This window comes from Columba livia, chromosome 24, assembly GCF_036013475.1.
Source record: "Columba livia isolate bColLiv1 breed racing homer chromosome 24, bColLiv1.pat.W.v2, whole genome shotgun sequence".
Classification (NCBI taxonomy): domain Eukaryota; kingdom Metazoa; phylum Chordata; class Aves; order Columbiformes; family Columbidae; genus Columba; species Columba livia.
Window position 1 is genome coordinate 5,570,559 of NC_088625.1, and position 27,061 is coordinate 5,597,619.

The 27,061-nt window shown below is 49.0% G+C and overlaps 2 protein-coding genes and 1 long non-coding RNA gene across 8 annotated transcripts in view; 1 reads left to right on the forward strand and 2 right to left on the reverse strand.

Moving 5' to 3' along the window:
* The window catches only part of GRIK4 (glutamate ionotropic receptor kainate type subunit 4), a 193,314-nt gene extending 191,142 nt beyond the window's left edge, over positions 1–2,172 (reverse strand). For 2 of the 3 annotated variants that reach the window (XR_010467842.1, XM_065040011.1), the window contains exon 1: positions 2,039–2,172. The gene's annotated coding sequence lies outside the window, so the exon portion shown is untranslated. Of the gene's footprint in view, positions 1–711; positions 1,282–2,038 lie in introns of those variants that run through there. The other variant, XM_065040017.1, reaches the window with a different exon arrangement.
* Positions 1,258–5,362, forward strand: LOC135576298 (uncharacterized). Its single transcript, XR_010467951.1, has 2 exons — positions 1,258–1,458; positions 5,207–5,362. It is a non-coding gene; the product is annotated as an uncharacterized LOC135576298 (long non-coding RNA).
* Positions 5,363–10,296: 4,934 nt separating this feature from the next.
* Positions 10,297–27,061, reverse strand: part of ARHGEF12 (Rho guanine nucleotide exchange factor 12) — a 70,590-nt gene continuing 53,825 nt past the window's right edge. For all 4 annotated transcript variants that reach the window (XM_065040566.1, XM_065040565.1, XM_065040567.1 and 1 more), the window contains 12 exons: positions 25,301–25,401; positions 24,990–25,067; positions 21,822–21,897; positions 21,257–21,424; positions 20,701–20,788; positions 20,239–20,328; positions 20,045–20,121; positions 19,645–19,872; positions 16,654–17,100; positions 15,134–15,417; positions 14,578–14,650; positions 10,297–14,015 (listed from right to left, as the gene is read on the reverse strand). In XM_065040566.1, the coding sequence (XP_064896638.1) occupies positions 14,005–14,015; positions 14,578–14,650; positions 15,134–15,417; positions 16,654–17,100; positions 19,645–19,872; positions 20,045–20,121; positions 20,239–20,328; positions 20,701–20,788; positions 21,257–21,424; positions 21,822–21,897; positions 24,990–25,067; positions 25,301–25,401 (1,721 nt within the window). In that variant the 3' untranslated portion in view covers positions 10,297–14,004. The remainder of the gene's footprint in view (positions 14,016–14,577; positions 14,651–15,133; positions 15,418–16,653; positions 17,101–19,644; positions 19,873–20,044; positions 20,122–20,238; positions 20,329–20,700; positions 20,789–21,256; positions 21,425–21,821; positions 21,898–24,989; positions 25,068–25,300; positions 25,402–27,061) is intronic.

A 27,061-nucleotide genomic window follows, 5' to 3' on the forward strand; every position in this document is an offset into this window, starting at 1 on the left:
CGCAGGCAGCAGCACTGTGTCTCTCCCAGAGCCGCAGGCAGCTGCCCTTAAGTCCCCATTTAGAGCCAATATTTCACAGGTGACGCTTCTCAGGGAGATGCTGATGCTTTTAGCGACCTCGCTCTCTCCCCTTCCCACTTTGGGAGCCACACTGACTACCTGCCTCCACTCACAGCCCTTCATTTCAGGGCTCACCTTCTTCAGACACCATCCCCACAGGGGCCAGCGCACAAAGGGTCAAAAGAAATGGCCATTTAAAGAAAAAAAAAGAGCATTCTGGTCTGCTCTGCTGAGCTCTAGTGCCTTCTTTGGCTCAGCACAGCCTGTCAGCTCCCTCTTCCCCACATCCCAGGTACAACTCCAGGCATTAATTCATGCAGACATGGGGAAAGAAATGCCTGCAAACCCCAAAGAGCCACACAGCAACTTCCTCAACACCCGGCTTTCCTAATCAAGCCCAACTCCAAAATGGAAAGCAGCACAGGAAGGTTCGGCCGCTTCCCATCTCTTTCTCTACCCAGATGGTTCCCTTCAAATACACAGCATAATATGCATAAATACCAAAGCAGACTCGCATTGAGACGCTTTAAAAACGCCCTGGCACAGCGGGAGCCTCACTGCAGATTGCTTTCAGAGAGCTCGCTTCTACCCCAACGCGAAATGAAGACTGAAGCAGAAAAGCCCCGAGTGCAGTTAGCATCCACCACCTACCTGCGAGCACACACATCCTAAGACCGGCCGCACAGGCGGCTGCTGCCGGCGGCTCTACCGGAGCGCCAGCGGTTCCACGGGGATGCTGTAGACCCTCACGCGGGGGCGCGAGGCTCCGCTCTTGGCCGAATGCAGCGGTCACAAGGCCCCCGGAGGGGCAGAGCGCAGCTCTGGATCTTCCAGCACGCAGCACAAAGGAGGCGGGTGTGGAGGTGAAGCAAACCTCAGGTGCGTTAAATTAACTTTCCCATTGATCACAACCTTGAGGTCTCAAGCCCCTTTCTGGGAAAGAAAAAAAACCTGACAAAGGGTAGCAGCTGAACCCCATTTGCAGTGTCTCTCACCTATGCAGAGCTCCAGGCTGTGCCAGAGTTTATGCATAAACATCACACCATAAAGTTGGGCCTAGGAACAGGGTTCTGCGTGGAGTTTCCCCCCGCTGCCCAGAATGAACGTGGCTTGTTCATTAGAGAAGCGTCTGTGTCAGCATCAAACCTGCACGTCTGCGCATACAAGTACCTCATATATTCCAAGAGAAATTATTCACAAGCACAACGCATTCCGGAACAATAAACCCCTTTTTCTGCAATCCAAAGCCTGAGAAAAATAGCTGTTAAACAGCATTTTCCTCAGTGCCTATGACTGTAGCTCACAGACTAGGAATACAGCAACACACAAGCACAGGGCAAGCGTCCATTCCACGCTGCGCTCCCACACGGATCTCCACACCACAGACATCCTTCCCAGGTAATCCACAGGAGTTGTAGCCATACAGAGCCCCCCCTCCCCGCTCTCTTTGAACTTCAGCTCTCCCGAAAGCTGGAGTACAGCATTTTGCAACTCTCCCTACACTAAAAACACTGCGGCCGCCAACAGGGCTGCGAGGAAAAGTCCTTTAGCAAGTGCTGCCGTGAGAGGGAGCGGGTGCTGCTGCCAACCATGGAGCGGCTTCGGCTCCGGTTCGCGCCTCGCTCCTTGGGGCTTGAGGATGCTCGGGGGGCTCAGGCTGCTCGGGGCTCCGGGGGCTGAGGATGCTCGGGGGGCTGAGGATGCCCGGGGTTCCTGGGGACTAAGGATGCCCGGGGTTCCTGGGGACTGAGGCTGCTCGGGGCTCCGGGGGACTGAGGCTGCTCGGGGCTCTGAGGCCGCTCGGGGCTCCGGGGGCTCCCGGCCCCGCGGTGCTGCAGCGGCGGAGCCGGGAATCCCGCGGGGGACCCCGGCCGGCGCTCTCCCCCCCGGGAAGCGGAGCCGCCGGTGCCTCCGGGCGATGCGAACCCCTCCGCCCGCTCCCCGCCCGCCCCGACCCCGCTCCCGCCGCGGCTCTCACCTGCGCTGGGCGGCGCGGCTCTGCCCGCGGCTGCTCCGGCCCCGCTCCGGCGGCGGGTCCCCGGCGGCGAGCGCGGGAACTGCAGGGGGCGGCTGCCGGGGCACGGAAGGGGCTGCCGGGCGCGGGGGCCCCCCCGCGGGCCTGCGGGGCAGCGCCGGGGCGGGGATGGAGAGGAGAGCGGGGGTGGAACGGCAGGAGAGCGGGGACAGAGGATGGAAGGAGGGAGCGCTGGAACTATCGCTTCTGAAAGCGGTCGGTTTTCCTAAGCCCGCATTTAGCAGCTGGAACGAGCTGTTGGAGACTAGTGTGAGGAAAAGGGAGCTGGGGGTCCTGGGGACAGCAGGGTGACCATGAGCCAGCACTGGGCCCTTGTGGCCAGGAAGCCAATGGTACCTGGGGTGGGTTAGAAGGGGGTGGTCAGTAGGTCAGAGAGGTTCTCCTGCCCCTCTGCTCTGCCCTGGGGAGACCACACCTGGAATCTTGTGTCCAGTTGTGGCCCCTCAGTTCCAGCAGGACAGGGAACTGCTGGAGAGAGTCCAGCGCAGCCACCAAGATGCTGGAGGGAGTGGAGCATCTCCCGTGTGAGGAAAGGCTGAGGGAGCTGGGGCTCTGGAGCTGGACAAGAGGAGACTGAGGGGGGACTCATTCATGGGGATCAAGATGGAAAGGGGGAGTGTCAGGAGGATGGAGCCAGGCTCTTGTGGGTGACAACCAGTGACAGGACAAGGGGCAATGGGTGCAAACTGGAACACAGGAGGTTCCAGTGAAAGAGGAGAAGCAACTTGTTGGGGGTGAGGGTGGCAGAGCCTGGCCCAGGCTGCCCAGGGGGTTGTGGAGTCTCCTTCTGTGCAGACATTCCAACCCGCCTGGACACCTTCCTGTGTAACCTCATCTGGGTGTTCCTGCTCCATGGGGGGATTGCACTGGGTGAGCTTTCCAGGGCCCTTCAACCCCTCACACTCTGGGATTGTGTGATAACTGATTTTTTGGAAATGCTGCGCCTTCCTCCCACACATCCCAAATCCCTAATCACTTCGGAATGCCCTGTTATTAGCCAGGGCTCTGACTCTCCCTGTGTGTCCGCTCCTTCTGCGCTGCCTGAGAAGGACACAGGGTGAGATGCTTTTGCTCACACCTCCTGAAGTCTCCATATTAAATGTCAATCTCCTCCTTGTGCCCTGAAAAGTGCGGCACACTGGGCCAGAGACGTGACCCAGCTCTGGGAAACAGACAGGAAGAGGACACACAGGACTGGAATGCTTCTCTGCTACACTGCAGTTCTATTTTCCTGTTTGTTTTCTTTTAAATAGCATGAAAAGCAAAGGTTTTAAACCATCAATGAACTGGACTCTTGCATTAGGAGCAATGAACTGTTATTTGACAGAAATTCATTTTCCCCTCCTGCTGAGAAGAAATAAGTTGAAGGGAAAGAATCAGCTTCACAGAAGAAAGAAAATAAGAAAAAACCACCACCACGCCTCTGCTTCAGAGACAAATTACTCATAAGACACATAGGTAACAGACACAGGGTGCTTTGAGCTCATCCCTTTTACACATCATTTCCCTTAGGACAACAGCTACAAGTCAATTGCTTTGTGAATGATCCCTGTGCCTTCGCACCAGTGACCCTGCCCGACAGGCCATCCCGAGCATTTATTATGCTCAGAATAGAAGAGCAGTTCCCTATGTCTGGGCTGCGTTCGCTTTTAATTTGTGGTTGTGGCCCTCAGGGTCCAGAGTCACAGAGTCTGGGCTGCAGCTCGATCCTGCAGAGCCGTGATTTCTGCTCCGTGTCTGAGGATGGGGAGAGCAGGGGGCAATGGGGACTGCGGGGACAGGAACACAAAGGTAACCACACCGCTTTCTTTGAGACATCTTTAGCACAGTTCCGGCACATCTCTGCAAGGCCGTAAGTCCTTCATGCAATTATTGGAGCTTCAGAAGGGCAGAATCACAAAAGTTAGGGGATCTTGTCACAGAATCACAGAATCCCAGAGTGTCAGGGGTTGAAGGGCCCTGGAAAGCTCATCCAGTGCAATCCCCCCATGGAGCAGGAACACCCAGATGAGGTTACACAGGAAGGTGTCCAGGCGGGTTGGAATGTCTGCACAGAAGGAGACTCCACAACCCCCTGGGCAGCCTGGGCCAGGCTCTGGCACCCTCACCCCAACAAGTTGCTTCTCCTCTTTCACTGGAACCTCCTGTGTTCCAGTTTGTTTGGGGGAAGAGAACAAGGGAGTGACCCCCGAGCTGCCTCAAAATGGCGGCACCAGAATCACCTCAGGGCTCAAAATGGCGGCACCAGAATCACCTCAGGGCTCAAAATGGCGGCCCCAGAGGAACCAATTTTGGGATTTTTTTGGCCTAGATGCAAGACTCTACACTTGCCCTTGTTGTATTTCAGAGCAGAGGGGCAGGAGAACCTCTCTGACCTACTGACCACCCCCTTCTAACCCACCCCAGGTCCCATTGGCTTCCTGGCCACAAGGGCCCAGTGCTGGCTCATGGTCACCCTGCTGTCCCCAGGACCCCCAGGTTTGCAGGACAGACTGAAGGACAGCACAGCTGAGATCAGTCCTGCTGCCTTTCCCCTCCTCTTGAAAATCTCAGGCTCTCCTGCTGTCTCACCACTAAGTCTCAGTAAAGATAGCCGGATTGCAAATATTTCCAACTTCATTTGCTCTCTGCAGTTTCTGAGACACTTGTGTTTTATTTAAAACCTTTCGGGATCTTTGTGCTTGAGATAATTCAGCAAGGGAACAAGCGGGGTAGAAACCATCTGCAAATAAAGCAGGTTTTGTTTAGAAATGAAAAGGATTCTGGGCATAGGAGAGAGGATTTAAAACTGCCTTCTGATACCAACCTGTGTGTGGGGAGGGGGGAAACCATCCAAACAGTTTTAAAATAGAGTCTGGTCGTTTTATGAATGAGGTTCGGTGACACAGTTGCCTGCAAAAGGAAGGGAGCTTGATGACCTGGAAAATCCCGTTTGTGGAAGGAAATACTGTTGTTGTGAGACTGTAAATCCAAAAATTACACTCAGGGCACAGGTAAGAGTCACTAAATGCTCCCCTAAGGTCAGCAAAGTGCAGGGGGAAATCAAATGGTCTTAGAAAATGGGTTAATTGCGCAAAATGGGATCTTGAAACAACAGTTGTACTATTGCAGGTCCAGCTCGATTCAGACCAAAACGCACCTTCCCCAGCTCTGCCGGGGGCAGGAAAACGTGCGGTGATGAATAGGGATCCGTCTGCCCCTCTCGTCACAAGCAGCAGGCTGGTTGTTCCATGGAATAATCTAGATATCTACAGACCCAAGCGTCGGGGGAAAGAACGCCCAGCAGCACTCGCGCTCACCTCGTGGCCATGACGTACAGGAGCAGTTAAAGGATCTTCCCCCTCGTTGCAGCGAGAGGGGCTCTGATCTCAAACTGATGGGGAGCTGGGTCATGAATCACCGCAACAGCCGCTACATCCGTCTCCGTAAGGTGGTTGTATTGTGGCAGAAGAGTAAATAACGGTACCGCTGGAAAAAAGAGCCAGTCGAATGGAGCGCTGAGAGATTCCCAGGGATAAAAGACATCACGGAAGGCAAAACTTCTCATTTGATTGAAATACAAAAAATAAATCTATTATATGCGTGCCGGCTTTTTTCTCCAGGTTCATAACAGCTTTCTATTGGTGATAGAAAATGTCCAAATTAGATCGTTTTATAGATACGAACAGCTTTGTGGAGCTGGTTAGCGGAATAAGTATCTCGTGGTAGTTACATAAAAAAGCCCATCTAGTTATATATATATATTTAGACGGCTCAAAGAAGTTAGGAGGGCGAGCTGGATAAATGCGGAACGTTTTGTGGAACAGTTTGTTTGCTTTCTCTTTTTACACTGAAGACAACGCGTGTGAATGTTAAAGAGCCGAAGTCAGAATGGCAAACGCGATCTGATGCATTTGATGACCACCCCGTGTTGTCACAGGGAGATTTATCCTCTTCAGACAAATAAATATTGGACTGATTACTTGCAAAGTGTTTATCTTCACTTGCATCTTAATTTTCCTTGCTTTTTGATGTTCTCTTCCTTGTAATTACCGCCATCAAAGGGTGTTTTGTGCTGTGTGTATTCCATTCACACACCAAAGCGAAATAAGCAGTCATTAAAAAAGCAGAGTGAAAAAAACAACCTAAAAACATAACGAGGAGAAAAACGCACCACAAAACCACCCCCACCTCTTTGAAACGTGGGGAAAGCAACAAAATGAAGAGACTTTCAGGTGAGGAATAATTAAGAAAAGGGAATGATGAAGAATGAAAGCGACTTCAGAGGTTGGTCCAGGGGCTCTGGACACGTCCAGCGAGGAGACGCCGGGTCAGGTGCCCCGGGCTGCGCTGTGGACCTGGGAAGAACTTCGATCCAGACGCAGAACCCACCTCACGAGCGATAACTCAGCAGTGACGGGGCAGTTTTATTACAGCCGAATGAAGAAATTGCAGCGGAAAAAGGATGGGTTCAATATAAGATACAATTGAGGCTATTTGACTTGTGCCGCACGCGTGCGCCAAGATGATGGTGATGAATGGGTCAGGGGGGCTTTCGAAACATCGCGGAGCTGCTTCTCGCAGGACGGAAGTTATCAGAAAAAATACAGCAGAAAAAAGCTAAAATAATGTCAGTATTTGGAGGTGAAACGCTAGGGGAGGGACACGCACAGCGGAATGTGGAACAGGCAGGTCTGTAATCAGGTTCTGGTGCTGAATAGCAAACAAACAGCAGAAGTGCTGGAAAAAGGGACGGCAGCGCGTTAGATTATGGAGTTGAAAGCAGAGGGTGGAAATAGGAGCAGAAACCCCCGGCAGGATTTAAAAGTGCAGCGAAACCCCCAGAAAAGGGTTTAATCTCCTCATCACAAAGGTCAAAGGGAAGCAGGTGGAGTTATATCAATACATGTTTATAAAAGCAAAGCGTTCTGTCACAGCGGAGCTGACAAGGCCAACACGAAGCTTTCTCGCTTCCGTGTTAATTCAGAACGGAGATATTGTTTTAGCACCAGAATTGCAGCTCCAAGAGACAGGAGGAAGATGTGCTCATTAATATCTCAGTACAACAATAACCTCAGATAATACGAATTATCGCGAAACCTCCAGAGAGCTGATAGAAATGTAGATTTACTCTCCCATCCATGGAGCTCCACTTAATACAGTTTATTCAGCAGCACTGAGTAAATATCAACAAGGAGGTTAAAATATTGATCAGGGAAAACACTTCATGCTGAATAAGCTGCAGACATCTGGAAACAAACTGGTGCAAGAAAGCGGCAGAGATATTTTGGGTGTTTTATTCTGCCAAAAGCCCAGCCGATGATTTGCAGCTGCAGTTTCCCATCTGGTGAGGAATCACAGAATCATACAGAACGTCAGGGGTGGGAACAGACCTGAAAAGTTTCTTCTCATATTTAAGTGGAACCTCCTGTATTCCAGTGTGTTTGGGGGTGGAGAACAAGGGAGTGACCCCCGAGCTGCCTCAAAATGGCGGCACCAGAATCACCTCAGGGCTCAAAATGGCGGCACCGGAATCACTTCAGGGCTCAAAATGGTGACCCCAGAACCACTCTCCAGCAGTTCCCTGTTCTCCTTGAACCGAGGGGCCCAGAACGCACTCACCCCTTTGATCAGTGGGCCTACATTGCCTCTGGTGTTAGTTTTATCTGCCATGTATTTGAAGAAGCTCTTCCCGTTGTCCTTGACTCCTCTCTCAAGGTTTAATTCTCAGGAGGCCTTCGCTTTCCTAGTCACCTCCCTTCACCCTCTGACAACAGCCTGATATTGTTCCCCAGTGGCCAGCCCCTCCTGCCATGATCTGTAAACTCTCCTTTTGTTGAGCGCACCCAGCAGTTCCCTGTTTAGCCACGCAGGTCTCCTGGCTCCTTCCTTGACTCCCTACGTGCCGCCATGAGGGAGCAGCAGCTGCCACAGGCTCAAGAAGGCAGCCCTGTCAGTTTATCAGGGAAATGGAGGAGGGATCGGCACGAGCAAGGAACACACAGAACCAGCTTCCAATAACCGGCCAAGTCCGTTAACGGGGCTGGAAACCAACCTGCAACACTTGCAGCTCTGCAGAGCGGCTCTAAAGCCCCTCGCCGTGTTGTTTTCTTACTTCAGAAGCCACCATTACCCTCCTTTTAAATTAACGGGCATCTAAGAAGGTTTGAAGATAGATATCAACCCCACGCTGTGGCAAACGCAGCCGAGCTTTATTTAGTGCTGCTGCCTCAGTCCATCCCTCGGGTGACACATTTGCCCTCACGATCAGCAAAGAATCCACCCCAGCGACTGGACAACTTCACACCAACATCCGTAAATACCTCGAGAGAAGAAAAATCAACAAAAACAATAAAGTCTATTGGGCGGTTGATAAAACGCAAGGGTGATTTATAGACGGTCTTCGGCAAACGCCAAGGCCACCCTGGCATGGGGATAATCCATGATTTTGTATGTCCAAGAGCCCTAAACGATGCAGCACGGTTCTCTTCCACCCCTCGGAGGCACGCGAGAGAAGACACAAAGCTCAGATTTTCCTGAGCTGTTTATTTTGAATCATTTATTTACAGCAGCGCAGTAAAGGGAGTATATAAAATAACATTTGAATAGGCAAAACACGAACGGCGTCATTAGGAAAGCATAATGGAGCTCCGATTACCAATTATAATAAAGTAATCTCTCAAGAAGCTTCACATTCATACTGCAGAAAAGGGGAAAAAAAGATGACCTTAAAAATTCAGAAATACACTTGATTTTTCTCTGTTTTGGTGCTTGTTTTTTAGTCATTTATTTGATCAGCTTGTCTATCAGGAACGTGACTGCACCACTTTGCAGGGAAGTCAAAAGGCAAAGATATGAATATCATTAAATGAGAGGGATTCAGGCAAAGCATCCTCTGCAGACAACCCAACCACACAGAGGCCTTGGCACACAACTCCGAGCACAGATGTTCCCTATTAAAACATCTGCGAGTTCCCTCAACGTTGAGTTTCAATTTCACTCCTCTCTCAAATTCCTATTTGATCCCAGTGAAGGGAAAAGTATCCAGCAAAAGAATGGAAATGAAAAGCCTCGAGTGCTCCCACGCACTGAGACGCAAAGCGGCACAACATCGCTCCTGTTACGGGAGAGACCGAATTCCTTCAAAGGTGTAAAGTTGAAAAGCAAAAGATACAAAAGGAAACGGATTCGCTTCGCAGAACGCAAGGAAAATATAGCTTAAGCCCCATAGGCTCTGGGTAGAATTTGATGTAAAGCTGCAGCCCTGTAGTTGAACAGCAAACACTTGCAGTTCTGCTTCGGGGGGAACATTAGTCCAGCAAGACCTAAATGATGAACATTTGCAAGATACTAAAGCTGTAGCATCATGATGAAAGGCTAGATACCAGCACTTCCTATCTGCCAAAAATAAGCTTATAAATTAATAAAATCAGCTTAATTTAATGTCATTCAATAATGGGTCTGGTTGGATTTAAAGCTGCAATGCTAGAAACTTCAAAGCAACCCCTGCTGTGCTGGAGCACAGGAACGCAGAACTGACCTAAACCAGAAACTCACCGCTCAGATTCCATTGTGAAAAGTGACCAGATGAGCCAAAGAGTTACCGGTGACAGCTACACCGGACGTTCTGAAGGGTTCGTTAGGTTGCTGTTGGTGACACGGTGAAACTCGGGGGATGCAATGAGTGCTGCACCAAGCGGGAAAGGGCGAAATTCCACTTCCAAATCACACCCAGCAATTGCAGGGAGAGCAGAGGGGCCAGGAGCTGCGCCAGACACACCGGGGACGGCCACGCGCGGCTTCCAGCCGGCAGCAACCCCTTTGTCCTGTGGGAGCTGATGTCTGGAGCTCATTGCTCCTCGCTGGTCAGGACTAAAAGGCAGACGCAGGGACAGAGAAGCAACAACGTACAGGTTCAAAATGTACAAACCCACGGGCACCAATTACTTATTATTATTATTATTCCTTATTACTTACTCCACTGATCTGGAACGTCAGCTCTTCCATCTGACTTTAGGATATCTGACCATTTACTCACTGACTCACTGAAACTTGCTCAGAATGGGTGCAGGTCTGACCACGGCGCCTTCGACATCAGAATTTTTAACACTGGATTAAACTTGAAATTCACTATTTATTTGTTTTCTCGTTTTTCTTCTATTCAAAGGATCCTCTTGGGCACAAACCTGCAAAACACCCCCCAAGAAACGCAGCAGACAAACTTTCTTTCCTTTAAGCTTATTTAATGATATTTGAAACGCTTAAATTTTCTATTTCCCAGATCCTGAAAACAGATTTGTATTTTTTTTTAAGTGACCAATATTTAATTCCAGAAACATACAACCTTATCAGCTAAGTCATAAAAGAGCTATTTTACAAACATACATCTGGATAATTAGAACAATAAAGTCTTTTTAGACATTCAAACATGATCAGTAAAAATACAGGATTATTAATAAAGATTTTGTGTATTTTTTTTTTTAAAGAATACTTCCAGATTTATTTCTTTCTTCTTCTCTTTAAAGTAAATCTCTGTTAAGAGTACATGATTGTATGTTGTACAAAGCAAATAAAATATCCTAGTATGAAGAGAGCTCCACAAGACTTAATTCAAAACCCAACAGCAGTGTCGTGGCTGCCGTTTCCCTTTTGCGGTACATCTGCTGCTCAGTTGGCACCTTTGGGGGACGGGGAGGGAATTACGGGGTTTCTCTGGGGAGAAAACACCGCCAGATACCATCAGGCACTGAGATATTATCAGTGTCACCTGCTGGAGCATCACCCCCCTCTTCTAGTGACAGGGACAGTGTCTGCGCATCGGAAAACACTGGAAATTAAGGTACAGCGCTGTCTGAAAGCTGAGCTAAACCATCCAGACTCTCCAGGCTGATGTTCTTCAGCCTTCATGCTGATCCCACCTATGGGATGTTAAAGAAATCTCCCTTCTCTACATACACACACTCAAGAAACCAGAGCGATCAAGCACCAGCTTCGAATTTGCTCCTCTGCGCTTCTATGGAAGGAAAATCCCCTTTCCAGGAAGGGCCTTCTTTGCTTTTCCCTGAACTAACATCACTTCTTGGAAAGATGGAACGAATGCTCTACTGCATCTTTGCTCCCAAGAGAAGAAACTGTTGTCATCTTGTATTTGAGGAAAAAAACCCCACGACACATTGAGGAGAAGGAGCTGGGGCAAAAAACCAGAGAACACTGCGCGGTCTGAATAAGGGAACACACCACCCATCCATCCGCAGCCAGGGCAGGTCACAATTCTTCCTGACACCAACTGGCGTTTGAAATAAGGGTCGTTTTATGGCTTAAAGGTGAAAACAAAACTCAAGACAGAATCCTGAACAGTGCATTTGAGTTGCAGCTCAACCAGCTGAGACAAAAACCAACAGGACAACGCACAGTATGTTGTTTATATTGCCCGTGCGACTGGGTGCGAATGGGTTGGTTCGCTTGAAAATTCCTTAAGGCTCAGGAGACTGTTCACCCAGCACAAAGGGTTATCTGCCACAACGACTGGGTGCTTCCCGCTCTCGAGAGGTGACAGGGACGGGGGACCACGGCCGGGGGACAGTGGGGACAATCCCACTGCAGAGCCAGAAATGTATGGATGACACAGCAACATCCACACTCTGCATTCCCAGCTTTTAACTATTGGAGATGGAACCGTGTAGTGGTGGATGGTGCTGATGCAAAGAAGTGCGAGGCAGGGGGGGGATTGCGCCCCCACAGCCCATCTGAACAACCATTGCTGCTCACCACAAACCTTGAAATTCAACTTGGAGAAAACCAGAGAACCAAGGGGTTTGTCTTCAGTCGCATTGACCTTCACAGGTCCCGTCCTTGCTGGTCACTTGAAAAGCCCAACGAAGCTCTAGACCAGGAGCTGGTGGGGAGAAGAGGCTTTAAACACCACACCTGGCTATAGCCCAGTTCTCTTTCTGGCAGGATCGGGTAAAATACACATCAGCGTTTAGTTTTTGGAAGTCTAGATGTTTCTAAGCAGAGGTGGTAACTGTATGGGTGAGGAGGGGGATCCCACCCACTAATCTGTAAGTGCTCAGTTAATACTGACATAGTCATACAGGTGCAGGACCCAACAGGACGGGCCTTAGCGGGTCCCAGGGAAGAGGAAACAAAGGAAAACTTTGGCTTGTGTTGGCAGCGCTGGTGAAAAACAACAATACTGGTGCAATCGGCTCTTAAAACAAGACAAACTCCTCCTTACTCTATAAGGGCTCACGGCTGCGACTTTTCACACCGGGCCCGAAGCCACCCCTGCTCAAGCTCTGTCCATCTTTGCATGAACTCATCGTTTGCGCGTTTCTGAGAACTGGTTTTTGGTACACGAGTAGACAAAGGACAGATCTGATTTCTTGCCAGTAACTACAGAGAAAACCTTTTGTTTTGAAGGCGCGGGGAGTACGATTGTTACGCTGACCGAAGATTCTCAGCGCTTCGCGACGTGGTGCAATCGATGCTCCAGCAGTTGTGACGCGTTACTGGGACTCACAGGTTGGGCACGCTGCTCAGCTCGGGTTCAGAACACGGTTTAAAACTTGGGAAGAGGGTGCAAAAAAGACGGCCTTACGCATTAGGAGTCGCATTCACGATGCCTGTGACACCAGGGACAGCTCGAACAGCCCTATGGCAACAGGCAGTGCCTGTCCTAGGATCAACTTGCCTGTCCTAGTCCCAGCTTAGGCTGTCCAGGCTTAGCTCTGATAGTTACCACCCCGTTTCCTACACTGGAAGGAATTCCAACAGCAAACCCCACTAGAACAGGCCTAACGAAGCACTGGAGAGCTGGTTCAGCCCTGTTTTGCACATCTCTGTTTCAGTGAGAATATATTGGCACAAACCAGTTTAAAAGCAAAAAAAAAGACCCAAAAAACACCAGCTCCGCCCCCCAAAAAAGACCCCAAAGCGTCAGCAAGACATACTTCCAGGTACTAAAACTTACTGGCCCTATAATCAGCAGTACCTGTGGCTAACTCAAATGGCAGCCCTTACTCATTCAGTAGTGAATCGGGGCAGATCCGCCCCGTGTCTTTGAAACACTTCTGGGTTTGCTTTTTTTCTTCTTCTTTTTTGATCCAGAGAAGAGTTACAAAAGTGCTGCAGGTCCACGTATTTTTATCACTTTACAAAGGAGACAATGATCAAAGCCAACAAAGTCAAGAAAAAACTTCTCCTTCTCCTCTCCCAGCCTGATCTTGTCAGCAAAGGAGACACGGAATGGGAGAGGGGAAAAGAAAAGTCGCCCATCTCAAGTGCCTGGCTGTTCAGCGCATGGAAAACTCCTGTGAGGTGAACGGTTCCCATGCGCGCACTGAATACGGATAGTTCCAGCCACACGTCATCCTAACACCTTCATAAGTAGCTCTTGGCAGTCTGATGCCAGCAGGGAGTGCAGAGTCCAGTGAAGCAAAGATGCACTTGCACACAGCCCCACATCCCCCCAGCCCCACTCGGGGTCCGGAGCAGGGGGTGCTCTGTGCAGAGGGCTAGAACTGTCACTACCCAGTTATAATAGAACAACAAAAAAAAAGGCAGATTAAAAAATTAAAATGTGCTTTTGATACATGGAATGAAGTCAAATAAATACATTGATTTTTTTTTTTTTTTGTCTTTTTTTAAATGTCTAAATACACTTTTATATCCTACACCCAAAGCTCTGTACATTTGGTTTGGTTTTTCTGTTCTGAGAAATGCATTTCTGGTAGCAAGGAGAGGAGCGGGATAGAACAGACTCCCTCACTGACAAGATAGTGCAGATGTCCCACAGGAGAAGCGCCCGTGCCCGCGCCGGCTCACGTCTGGATGGTCCAAACCCTCTTGTCTCAGAGTCCACAAGGAAGGCAGCGGGTGCTGTGTCCTGATACTCTTCATCCCATCTTCAGCCGCCTCTCCAAACGTGACTAGCTTTTGTCTGAAGAAGGAAAAATGGTGGTGAGAGAGGAGGAGATGCAACGAGAGACAAATTCCCACCATTTCTGAACACTAGTACTAACAGAGAAGTGTGTTATGTGAGCCAGAGCACACCCATTTAACCTTAAGACCTTTGTTAGTAACTCCAGCAACTACATCTCTAGGATGCTTAAGGCCAATCTAAAGAGACCCACGGCAACCATTTGATACAGCAAAGACACCCCAGAGACAGAAAAGACAGATTAGAATCACTTTACGGATTCAACAACATCACTTAGGGACTTGACATCAATTTAGCCTTCTTTCAAAAAGAAGTTGCGCATCCTGCGTATCTTGGGCGGGCAAGGGTGAGCTTGCAAAGAACCATTTCAGAGGAGGGAACGATCTCCTCCGCTCACCAGTCTCAGCGGATTCAATTGACCTTTCCCGCAATCAGGTCTCAGCCCTACGAGAGCTCCTGAAGGAGGTGAAACCTTCTGCGTGCGTGTGAAATGTTAGTAATTGACTCTGTGCTCTTTGCTGGCTGAAGCCGCGTGGGATACGCTACGGAGCCCGGCCGGTACCTGAGTGCTCTCCCGTGGAGGCTGATCCAGCCAGCCCTTGGCGTCGGAGAATGGTGTAGTCCTCCTCCACCTCCTGAAAAACACACAACCCCAACACTCAAGCAGCTCTTTATCTGCCAAGTCAACTTCCTACAGCAATGGCTCATCACATCCAAGCAATAATTCTGAACACGGTGAGGCTGAAAGCCTCGTTACTGGTCTACTGCGCTTAGCACCTTCGTTTCACATTAGCAAACAGATCTGGTAAGTCTTCTCATGACAGGAATTCATATTGTTTAGGCCAGTGGTCCCTTCAAAATGTGATGGTTGCAGACTCGCGTGGGTTTCGTCCTGCCCCTCGGGAACCTCTCCAAGTCCACATTCAAGCAATACACACGGTGGAATTACCTGCCTCTCGTAACCCACAACTCAACACAAGCAAAACTGCACTAAGTTTACGCTTTAAAAGCTTCCAGAGACAAGAGCCAAAGACAAAAAAAGAGCATGGCTGCCTTTCTTCCTGCTCCAAATTATTTCCAACCTAAGGAATAAGATGCTGCAAACAGAAACACTATACCTTTAACTTTTCGAGGTCGTCCTCTATCTTCTGAATATACTGCATCATCTGCATCCGCGACTCTACGGAGAGGTGAGGTCTGGCTAGGAAGCAGCAGGACTCGTCCCCCGTGCCCATCATGTCCTCGGCAAACGGGGAGCTCCCCCCGTCCGAGAGCGGCTGCTGCTGCGCAGAGTCCAAAGAGCCGCGGCCGCCCGCCGCGCACCGCAGGACCAGCGCCGACACCTCCTCGTCGGTGGAGCTCTCCTGCACCGCGCCGTAGCCGTCGAGGATCAAATAATTTCCTGCCAAGAGAACGGTTTTACTAACACCTCCAGCACCGCAGAGAACCGCAGAGCTGGAGACAGTTTTGTGGAGGATAAGTGGCAAGAGGCCCATCTCCCGAGACACTTCACGCCAAGGAAGAAAAAGCGTTTGTGAACGCTACGCAGAATGGTGATTGTATCAGACCAGACTAGTTTGGTTCTGAATTGGGCTCGGCTGGTTTTTGGGCCGCAGTTTGAGAATTACATGATGAAATGAGCTAATCACCCACCTTCCCGCTTCTGTAAAATCTGTGTTTCTATTATAATGCCTGAAAAACCTGCACTTACACTAATGGTACCCGACAATTCAGACTGCTGGATTTCTAACCTCCGCCAACTGACTACGGTAGCGTTTAGATGGGCTGGGTTTAGCATTTAGCTTGCTGATGATACATTAAGAAGATAAAGCAATTATAGAGAGAAATGCTTTCACAACCTGCACCTACCAATAGGATTACATGAAATAATCTCTCTACAGTATTACAGCAAAGCGAGCATGTGAAGTCAGAGCTGACTGGAACAGGTCAATCTAATTCTGATGTCCCTGCACAGCGTAAGGGCTTGACAAATAAATGAGATGTCTCGAATTGTTGGCTCAGTTTTAATAATTTAAAATGTCTCAGAAGTCCAAGAAAAGAAAAGTTATTTTCAATATGGAGCTGGAAGGCGGCATTCGGTCACAAACTGCCTCATTCACATTAATACAATCCAATTTCTAAATAAAAGCGTACTTATGGATAAGAGATTTCAAAACTAACAGTCACATAGCATCTACCTACTTGTAGCTACTTCTACTACAACACGCACGTGAGATAAACCTCAACTTGTGTGCTACACCTCACGCAGTGTCATCGTGTTGGCCGACGCTGCCAAATGTACCGTATGTGGTAATAATAATAGAAATAACAAAAATAATAAGCTCTGAAGAGCTTCAGACTGCGGTAAAGTTTCAGGAGAATTAACAGCGCAAAGTGTATGAACCCCACAGTATTTCAACTTCTTTCATAAACCAGAATTCATCAGCTACGTGCTTGCACAGCCCTTTTCAGGGCTAAAATGACTGTCAAGGGCTGAAAGTGAACTTTAAATGTTCTATAATGTATAAGCAAGAGAGGAAAACGTATTGCGATTTTCTTTAGTATCTCCTATTTAAAACTGTCTCTAATACAGGGTCTGGACAAACTATCACGCAAGGAATTAATGCAATCCGCCCACCTGAGATCCGTATTTGCACATCCTCTTCCTCCTTCCTTTCCATGAGTTCGCTTTCAGACGGGTTTTCATCGCTGTGAGCTTCTCGAGCGTCAAAGAAATGCTCCCCGCTCTCGTCGGCGCCCACGGCCTCCAGCTCCGCCGCCAGCCCCAGCGTCACGCTCATACGGTCCATGGCCAGGCTGCTGCTCGAGCCGGGCTCTCTGGCTCCCAGCTGCACGGAATCCCCCGCAGCTGCTTCGGCTGAAGTCCGAAGGGCGTAAGTAGCTGTGGATTCGCCGATTCCGGCTCTGGGGAGCGTTCTGTCTGCGGAATTCTGGAATTCGCTTCCACTCTCCATTTGGGCTTCTTGAGAAACAGTCCGGAACCTGGGAAAGCGCTGCCGGTCTCCGGGGGTGTCCTTCTCAGCAAAGCCGAGCTGCTGGACCAGCAGCTGCTTCAGCAAGCCCACTGAAAACAGAGAGAACATTCACCAGTGACCCCTAACAGCGACTCAATCAGACTTCAAGGCCGCCCTCTCAAAAAGGGGATCTCAGCATCCAGCCTGCTCATGGCTCTTCTAGGAAAAACAGGGATTTATTTTTATCCAGAATCACAGAACAACAGAACACAGAGTGTCAGGGGTTGAAGGGCCCAGGAAATCTCATGCAGTGCAATCCCCCCATGAAGCAGGAACATCCAGATGAGGTTACACAGGAAGGTGTCCAGGCGGGTTGGAATGTCTGCACAGAAGGAGACTCCACAACCCCCTGGGCAGCCTGGGCCAGGCTCTGCCACCCTCACCCCAACAAGTTGCTTCTCCTCTTTCACTGGAACCTCCTGTGTTCCAGTTTGCACCCATTGCCCCTTGTCCTGTCACTGGTTGTCACCACAAGAGCCTGGCTCCATCCTCCTGACACTCCCCCTTTCCATCTTGATCCCCAGGAATGAGTCCCCCGTCAGTCTCCTCTTGTCCAGCTCCAGAGCCCCAGCTCCCTCAGCCTTTCCTCACACGGGAGATGCTCCACTCCCTCCAGCATCTTGGTGGCTGTGCTGGACTCTCTCCAGCAGTTCCCTGTCCTGCTGGAACTGAGGGGCCACAGCTGGACACAAGATTCCAGGTGTGGTCTCCCCAGGGCAGAGCAGAGGGGCAGGAGAACCTCTCTGACCTACTGACCACCCCCTTCTAACCCACCCCAGGTACCATTGGCTTCCTGGCCACAAGGGCCCAGTGCTGGCTCATGGTCACCCTGCTGTCCCCAGGACCCCCAGGTCCCTTTCCCCTACGCTGCTCTCTAATAGGTCATTCCCAACTCATACTGGAACTTGGGGTTGTTCCTGCCCAGATTCAAGACTCTACACTTGCCCTTGTTATATTGCATTGAATTTTTCCCCACCCAGCTCTCCAGCCTGTCCAGGTCTCTGATGGCAGCACAGCTTCCAGTGTCACCACTCCTCCCAGCTTGGTGTCACCAGCAAACTTGCTGACAGTCACTCTGTTCCCTCGTCCAGATCACTGATGAATATATTGAATAACACCGGCCCCAGCACTGCCCCTGAGGCACTGCACTGGGTACAGGCCTCAACTGGACTCTGCCCATTGACCACGACTCTCTGGCTTCTTCCCTTCAGCCAGTTCGCAGTCACCTCACTCCCCGCTCATCCAGACCGCACTCCCTCAGTTCAGTGTGAGGATGCTGTGGAGACTGTGTCAAATGCCTTACTCAAGTCAAGGTGGATCACGGCCACCGCTCTGCCATCATCCATCCATCTTGTTATGTCCCTAGGGTCTGAAGCCTTACTCCACACTTTACCTCGTGAATGAGAGCAAACGTTTCTGTACAAGTTCCATTTTGCTTCAGGAAAAACAGATAAATGATCTGCTGAAATTATCCAGCTGGAGCGCAGGTAAACGTCCAGGTTTTACCTGTGCCTCCAAATGAACCAGAACCTACGGCCACAAGAGGGGATCCCCACCTAAGAAACCAGCATACTGGGAGTATTCCACTCAACCTTGAAACGACAGATCAAAAAAAATTAAGAAGACACATTTTCCCTAAAATTTCATGCAAATTTATGCTCATTTGAACTTCAACCCACATAATAATACCATCTTTACACATCCCAACTCAGATGATCTTGTCACCACTCTCTGAAAACAAGTACCAGGAATTCAGAACTAGAAAAGGACTTTGAATCCTGCAAGGAGAAGCATAAATGGACCGAAGATCCACAGTAAACTATTAGATTGCTGAAAACTGTCATTATTGTAGAGCGAGATGGAAGAGGGAACTCAGGCCAAGGATACGAACGCTCTGCATTGACATAAAAGCCACTGACCCTTAGAGAAGCAATCCTGACTATTCCAAGTCCATTTCAGGTAGAGATATTTAGATTAATGATTTCATTCCGAGTCCTATTTAGGAATTGCACTGCTGGATCTGACCAAGTGGTTTTCTAGAAACAATTCTACAGAATCATCTGTCCATCCAGAAAATTTCTTTTCAACACTGGTAAGTGTTGGTCTAATTCCATCCAACCACCTCCCAAGCCCTCAAAATCCGAACCTAGACTTTGTCAAGCTCACATATATCCAAACTCGTTTGGGGTGCTTTACAAAAAAGAAAATGACACAAATTATATCCTGCGACTCATGCGACCTCTCCTGTTCTGCTCCGGTGCTGTGAAGATAAGTCCCCAGGTTGTGCTGTGTTTTAAAAACCTGCTGACTAGCAATGGCACAAAGTTCTGCAATATCATCTTGTCATCAAGGCATCTCATGGACAGTAACAATTCATTACCACCATCATTTTATACACGGGAAAAGCAATGAGATGCCTGGAGCCAAGGAAAGGATGGGTTTATGAATTCACAACTTAGAACTCGCCGTCAGATCTGTTCTATTTAGTTCCGCTGTGATCTACAGCACAAACTGATACCCAACAGAAACTGAGATTGTATTTTTGATTTAGATGAATGACTTGGGTCTGCAGATCACACCCCACGGGTACTTACAGTTCCTTAACGCATCCAGCGCCCACTGCCCTTCCGGCACCGCCGCTGTTCCGGCGCCTGTGTGCTCGCAGCACGCAGAAGGATCTTTAAGCGTCAGGTCTGCTTGCTGCACTTTATCAAACTGTCCCTCTGACACGAGAAGACTTTCTGCCTTGGACTTGTCGGACACAATGGGCGAAGACGACTGCGCGTTCAGCATTAAGGGAGGTTCAAGGACCAAATCTTTGTCTAGTAAACAGAAAACACGCGTTCGAATTCAACGACTGTGATGATAAACTGCAGAAAATTCTGCTTCATGCAGAAACCTCCAAGCTACCAAAAGCTCTCCAAGCCACAAAGAACATACGGCTTGGCCATTTTGCAAAGCTACTGCCACCATTCCCCCGGACCACGGTTCTACCTGGACTTTGCAGGTTACTGGTGGGAATGTCATGCTGCTCCTTGAGTTTCTGCTGCTCCTCCTCTTCACGCTCTTCCCTACGGAGAGGAAAGAAGGAACATTTTCTTTTAGTCACATTTATCTGAATCACTGCACGAGAATCAGTGGCAATTTTGGGAAGAAAAACCAGCCCAACTCCAACTGCTTTTACTTACTCGCCGGGTCCTGACTGCGGTAATGGAATCACCCTCCTGGCGCTCCCCATTTTTACAGTCCCTGCCATCTGAGCTATAAGGTCCTGCCACCTGCAGCAGAAACATCAAATAAAACCATGCACGACGTGAAGCATAATGTATGTTTCTCTATTTAACACCTCTTAAATCCGGCTAATATTATACCACCTCACCAGGGTACTCTACAGCAGAAGGAAATGAGTGACAGGACCTTAGCAGGAGCTGTTTTATATATAAATATATATGAAAGCATTAAGTAACACTTCACATATTACTGAAGAGTTTCATATATGACAGACTAGACCAGTCAAATGAGTCTGTGCCTTGCTTCTACTTTAGAAGAAAAGCGTTTGTACCAAAGACCAAGTGTTTCGCTAGGGAATCGAGTCCATGCATTGGGCGCTGTGATCAGAATCAGCCGCCAGAACTGTACGAAGTACTTACACGTTCTTTTCTGAAACGGTCTGCGCCACCAGTTCGTAAATGTGAGCGCCGTTTTCTGACATGGAGATGACGAAGAAAGCTTTGTTATCTGCAGCAACACAGGGAGGGAAGGATTTAACAATTCCTAAAACTGAGCATAACCCCAACCCGAAGCAATGAAAGAAGAGTTCATGAGATAACCCTCCAACACTGTAATATACAAACATCCATCCTTTCCTACGCAGGAAATTTGTCTATTAGTTCCCAACGAAAAGAGCCATTACTGCCCAAACCATTTAGAAACAGATCCATTTCTCCTCTTTTCCCTCCTCATTATTTTTAAAGTACCTTTCATCTAATATAATCAGAGTACTTTAATTTAGAAGTCTATTTAAAACTCGAGGCATGCCTATTACTGATGCAAAGAAGTTAAACAGCTCATACATACAAAGATGTTGGACAACTAAGAATTAAGCCTACGCATCTTCCCGTGTTCTGCTCTGGGAACTCTAGACAAAAATACGTATCCTCTGCTCTTCATTTTTGGCCTCTTGCTTTCTCAAGGGGTTACACTGACCTGTTGCCACCTGGCGAACCAGAACGGTGTTCAATTTGATGATAGGGCTGAAGGTGTGTTTACTGTCTGCTGTCGACGCCAAGATCTTACTGTGACACTTCAGGACCAGTTTATCATCTTGTTTCTGCAGCAGCACCAGAATGTCCTCCAGCAGCAGAGTGTAGAGATCTGCAGAGTGCAAAAGAGCTCAGAATGAGTTAAAGACGCGTAGTTTTACATCACACCCCTGCAGAAAGAGAAAAGCCGCATTTTTTGATTACTCATGCAGAGGCAGTAATCAGTGCTGTGCCATTCTAGGCAAAGCTTGCACATCTTCCTCATCAGAACTACGGCAGAAAGCTACAGATGGAACTGGATCATCTCGTGACTGACTGCTGTGTCCCTGCGTGGCCTTAATGACACTCCAGCGCATTTCAGAATTGACAAGAATAATTTAATCAGCTCGGAGAAGCACACAGGCATTATTATAGGTGGGAATCATCACCAGAAAGTGCAGAAATGCTTTCTCTTTCCTCCTCGGCAAACACAAACCCAACTTCAAGGCAGTCGATGGAACAGGACTCACCGATGGTTTTGTCACGATTAACCTTCCACGTCAGAGGTCCTTCGTGAAGCATTTTTCTCTTGGTTAGATCCAGGTTCTGTCACCGGGGGAAAGAAAAAAAGCAGCGCTATGAAATTTCTGTGGTAACGGTAAGGTAACGGTAAGGTAACGGTAAGGTAACGGTAAGGTAACGGTAAGGTAATGGTAAGGTAATGGTAAGGTAACGGTAAGGTAATGGTAAGGTAGCGCTAAGGTAGTGGTAAGGTAATGGTAAAGCATGGGAATGTCGGAGGGAAGTCTACGATAGGCACTATGGTTTGGAGATGAGCAGCTAAACCCAGCCTGGAAAAGGAACCATGGAGCAGGAGTCGGGTATCCTTGTAAATCAAATCACGTGAGAGGTGTTTGCTATCACTCTTCACTGCTCTTTTGGAGATGTTTGGGCTCAAAGGGTAGAAAATTGCCCTAAGTCAAACTACTAAGGCACCAGGATGCCATCTGATGCCTACGAGTTGTTTCCAATATCTGTTTAAAGTTCGCAGTTCTAGCGTTACAACTGGTTAATGCTTCAGCACTCGATTTGCAAGTCAAGTGTGCCCACAAATGATATACTGATGTACAAATCATCCCAGTGATCTCGTGGACTTTAGAATGTCAATGGATTCTTCAGTCATTCCAGTGCTTGTGACATTTAGATCCGCAGGCACTTGAAGTGACAGTTTTCACAAGTCATTCCTTCCAAGTCTCAGAGTCTACAATCAACGACAGCGAGATTTCATAACCGCCAGTAAATTCCCCATTTCGTAACCAAACACTTGCCAGCTTATTTGTGAAGGGATACAGGACATAGTTTTATAGAAAAGTCTTCATATAATTCTTTTTTCTTGGATCCACATTCACTTTGGGGAAGCCAGGGCACTGATACAGCAAGTAACCAGCTTCACTACCTAACTGCACAAATTTAGAGGGGCCATGAAACACAGTATTTTAGCAGTGTATTAAGACTTAGTTTGCTACGCTTGTTTATCCCCTATACAAACCAGCCTGTGGACAAGCTCTTCCTTTGAAACCAACTGCACTGCTACACTGGACTACACTGGCCTTCCCAGTTCCAACAGCACAACCAAGACAAGCAATCATCTGAGATAAATATCCATAATAAGACTTAACATCCATCAGGTGTCTCTTATGTGATACAGTACATTAGCTTGCAGACCACTAAGATTTGTTTTACAAGCCTCAGCAACACTGCGATGCGCAGAATTAAGGTGTTTCATCCACAGAGATCTAAGGTAGCAGAACTCAAATTTCTGAGACTAATCATTCTAATTGAGGAAGCTGACGAGGCCTCTACAGACGGCTGAGAGCAGCCTCACGGTCACAGGCCCTGGTTGTGGTGGGGATCTGAACTTCCCTGATGGCTGTTGGAAGGACTGCTCGGCCGGCCACAGTCCAGGAGGTTCCTCCAGCGCCTTGACGAGAACTTTGTGATGCAAAGGGTGGAGGAGCCGACAAGGAGAGGAGCACTGCTGGACCTCATCCTCACTGACAAGGAGGGGCTGGTTGAAGCGGTAAAGGTCGAGGGCTGCCTTGGTTGTAGCCACCATGAGATGGTGGAGTTCAGGATCTCATGGGGCAGGAGCACGATAGCAAGCAGAATTGCAACCCTGGATTTCAGCAGGGCAAACTTTGGCCTTTTCAGGCAATTGCTGGGGGAAATCCCACGGGCTGCTTGAAGGTAAAGGGGCCCAAGAGAGTTGGTTCGTGTTCAGGAACTGTTTCTAGCGGGCACAAGATCAGAGCATCCCAACACGTAGGAAGTCAAGGAAGGAGCCAGGAGACCTGCGTGGTTAAACAGGAACTGCTGGGTGTGCTCAATGGAAGAGGAGAGTTTACAGATCATGGCAGGAGGGGCTGGCCACTTGGGGAGAATATCAGGCTGTTGTCAGAGGGTGTAGGGAGGCAACTAGGAAAGCTGAGGCCTCCTTAGAATTAAACCTGGCGAGAGGGGTCAAGGACAACAGGAAGAGCTGCTTCCAATACATGGCAGATAAACTAACAGCAGAGGCAATGCAGGCCCACTGATGAATGAAGTGGGTGCCCTGGTGACAGAAGATACAGAGAAGGCAGAATTACTGGATGCCTTCTTTGTCTCTGTCTGCTCTGCCGGAGGCTGTCCTGAGGAGCCCCGTACCGCTGAGGCCCCAGAGGAAGGCAGGACAATGGAGTAGTCTGCCTGGGTTGATGAGGACTGGGTTAGGGAGCAGTCAGGCATTCTGGACACCCATAAATCCATGGGTCCGGATGGGATGCACCCGCGGGTGCTGAGGGAGCTGGCTGAGGTCATTGCTGGACCGCTCTCCATCATCTTTGCCAAGTCTTGGGAAACGGGAGAGGTGCCTGAGGACTGGAGGAAAGCAAATGTCACTCCAGTCTGCAAAAAGGGCAAGAAGGAGGACCTGGGGAACTCTAGACCGGTCAGCCTCACCTCCATCCCTGGGAAACTGATGGAACGACTTCTCCTTGGTGCCATCTCAAGGCATGTCAGGGATAGGAGGGTCACTAGGGGCAGTCAGCATGGCTTCACCAAGGGGAAGTCGTGCTTGACCAACCTCATTGACTCTAATGAGGACATAACAAGATGGATGGATGATGGCAGAGCGGTGGCCGTGATCCACCTTGACTTGAGTAAGGCATTTGACACAGTCTCCACAGCATCCTCACAGCTGAACTGAGGGAGTGCGGTCTGGATGAGCGGGGAGTGAGGTGACTGTGAACTGGCTGAAGGGAAGAAGCCAGAGAGTCGTGGTCAATGGGCAGAGTCCAGTTGAGGCCTGTACCCAGTGCAGTGCCTCAGGGGCAGTGCTGGGGCCGGTGTTATTCAATATATTCATCGGTGATTAGGACGAGGGAAGTTGTGGAGTCTCCTTCTGTGCAGACATTCCAACCCGCCTGGACACCTTCCTGTGTAACCTCATCTGGGTGTTCCTGCTCCATGGGGGGATTGCACTGCATGAGCTTTCCAGGGCCCTTCAGCCCCTGACACTCTGGGATTCTGTGTAATTTTTGTACAGAAATATTTCGCTCCAAAGACTATTATACATCAGATGGGTGTAGCAGAAAGAGCCACAAACTGAACAAAAGGGTTGCAAGCACAATTTACATAGAGATCGTTTTAACGTCACTCACCCTGAACTCGTCCATCATGGGATCCTCAGACTGCTTCAAGTAGGACAGGTCAAGACGACGCTGATAATCTTCCAAATGCTGCAGAAAATGTAATGAAATGGTCGCTTTGGTTAACAAAACTCAGTAGCAGAGTGCAGACAGTCACTAATGCTTCCACACATCCCAACACCTGAGATTCCTCCTCTCTCAGGAATAATTGTGCCACAAAACATCTTCAAACACAATAAAAAGTCACCAGGACAGAGACTCCAGGTGTCTTAAGCAGCTTGCTGCCCTTCAGCTCTCTTCTTCTCACTCTGTTCATCTCCTACCTGCTTGTTCTCGGACTCTTTGACCGCCTGGTTCACGTGGTTGAGGATCTGACGACAATGATCTGCCGCTTTCTTCACCTTCTCTTTCTCTTCGGGCAGCTCTGCAAGAGAAAAAGGAAATGCAATAATGCTCTCAAGAAAGGGTGAAAACATCAGAAATCTGGCGTGGTTTGCTAGCCTCATATTTGAGAAAGAGAACCTAAAGTTACAGAATAACCCATCAACAAAAGCACTGCATTTCAAAGGTGACACGACAAAAACAGGTTAGTGACAGGAGATAATTCATTCTGCCCCGCACAAGACACCAGCCTCTGATGATCACTGTGCACAGCACTTGTTAAACGCTCATTCCTGAGGGGCTTGTGACAACTATTCCCCCACAAACATCCATTTAAGAAGTATTTTGTGATATCTAAGGAGTTTACTAAGATTCCACCAAGATATTTAAGATCACACACAGCCCAAGGCCCAGGATTCAGTTCCTGCACCTATTCCAACCCTTTTTGTTGATTTATTTTGGAAGGAAACAGACAAAGAAACATAAAGTGAAACATTAAAAAAAGTGTTACATTTCCCAATTATGATTGGAGTCAACTTGTAAATGTAGTATATTTGTAATGAGTAATGAAATTACACCGCAGCAGGTATCTGCTGGCCAACCTGAAAAGGCATTTTGTGGTGTTAATAATTATATTTGTGCCTGTTAGGCTCGAAATATCTTTCAGTGTAACACATCCTAGCTAAACTCTGCCCTCTGATCTGGATGAGGGAATAGAGTGACTGTCAGCAAGTTTGCTGGTGACACCAAGCTGGGAGGAGTGGTGACACTGGAAGCTGTGCTGCCATCAGAGACCTGGACAGGCTGGAGAGTTGGGCAGGGAAACATTTAATGAAATAGAACAAGGGCAAGTGTAGAGTCTTGAATCTGGGCAGGAACAGCCCCAGGTTCAGTGTAAGTTGGGGAATGACCTATTAGAGAGCAGCGTAGGGGAAAGGGACCTGGGGGTCCTGGGGACAGCAGGGTGACCATGAGCCAGCACTGGGCCCTTGTGGCCAGGAAGCCAATGGGACCTGGGGTGGGTTAGAAGGGGGTGGTCAGTAGGTCAGAGAGGTTCTCCTGCCCCTCTGCTCTGCCCTGGGGAGACCACACCTGGAATCTTGTGTCCAGCTGTGGCCCCTCAGTTCCAGCAGGACAGGGAACTGCTGGAGAGAGTCCAGCGCAGCCACCAAGATGCTGAAGGGAGTGGAGCATCTCCCGTGTGAGGAAAGGCTGAGGGAGCTGGGGCTCTGGAGCTGGACAAGAGGAGACTGAGGGGGGACTCATTCCTGGGGATCAAGATGGAAAGGGGGAGTGTCAGGAGGATGGAGCCAGGCTCTTCTGGTGACAACCAGGGACAGGACAAGGGGCAATGGGTGCAAACTGGAACACAGGAAGTTCCAGTGAAAGAGGAGAAGCAACTTGTTGGGGTGAGGGTGGCAGAGCCTGGCCCAGGCTGCCCAGGGGGTTGTGGAGTCTCCTTCTGTGCAGACATTCCAACCCGCCTGGACACCTTCCTGTGTAACCTCATCTGGGTGTTCCTGCTCCATGGGGGGATTGCACTGCATGAGCTTTCCAGGGCCCTTCAACCCCTCACATTCTGGGATTCTGTGATTCTCTGTGAAAATGTTCTGAGGTGCTTTAGAGATTCAGAGGGAAGAAAGGCTGCAATTACAATTCCATTAGTGTTATGTTTAAAGAAGCATTTATTTCCAAGTTCAAGC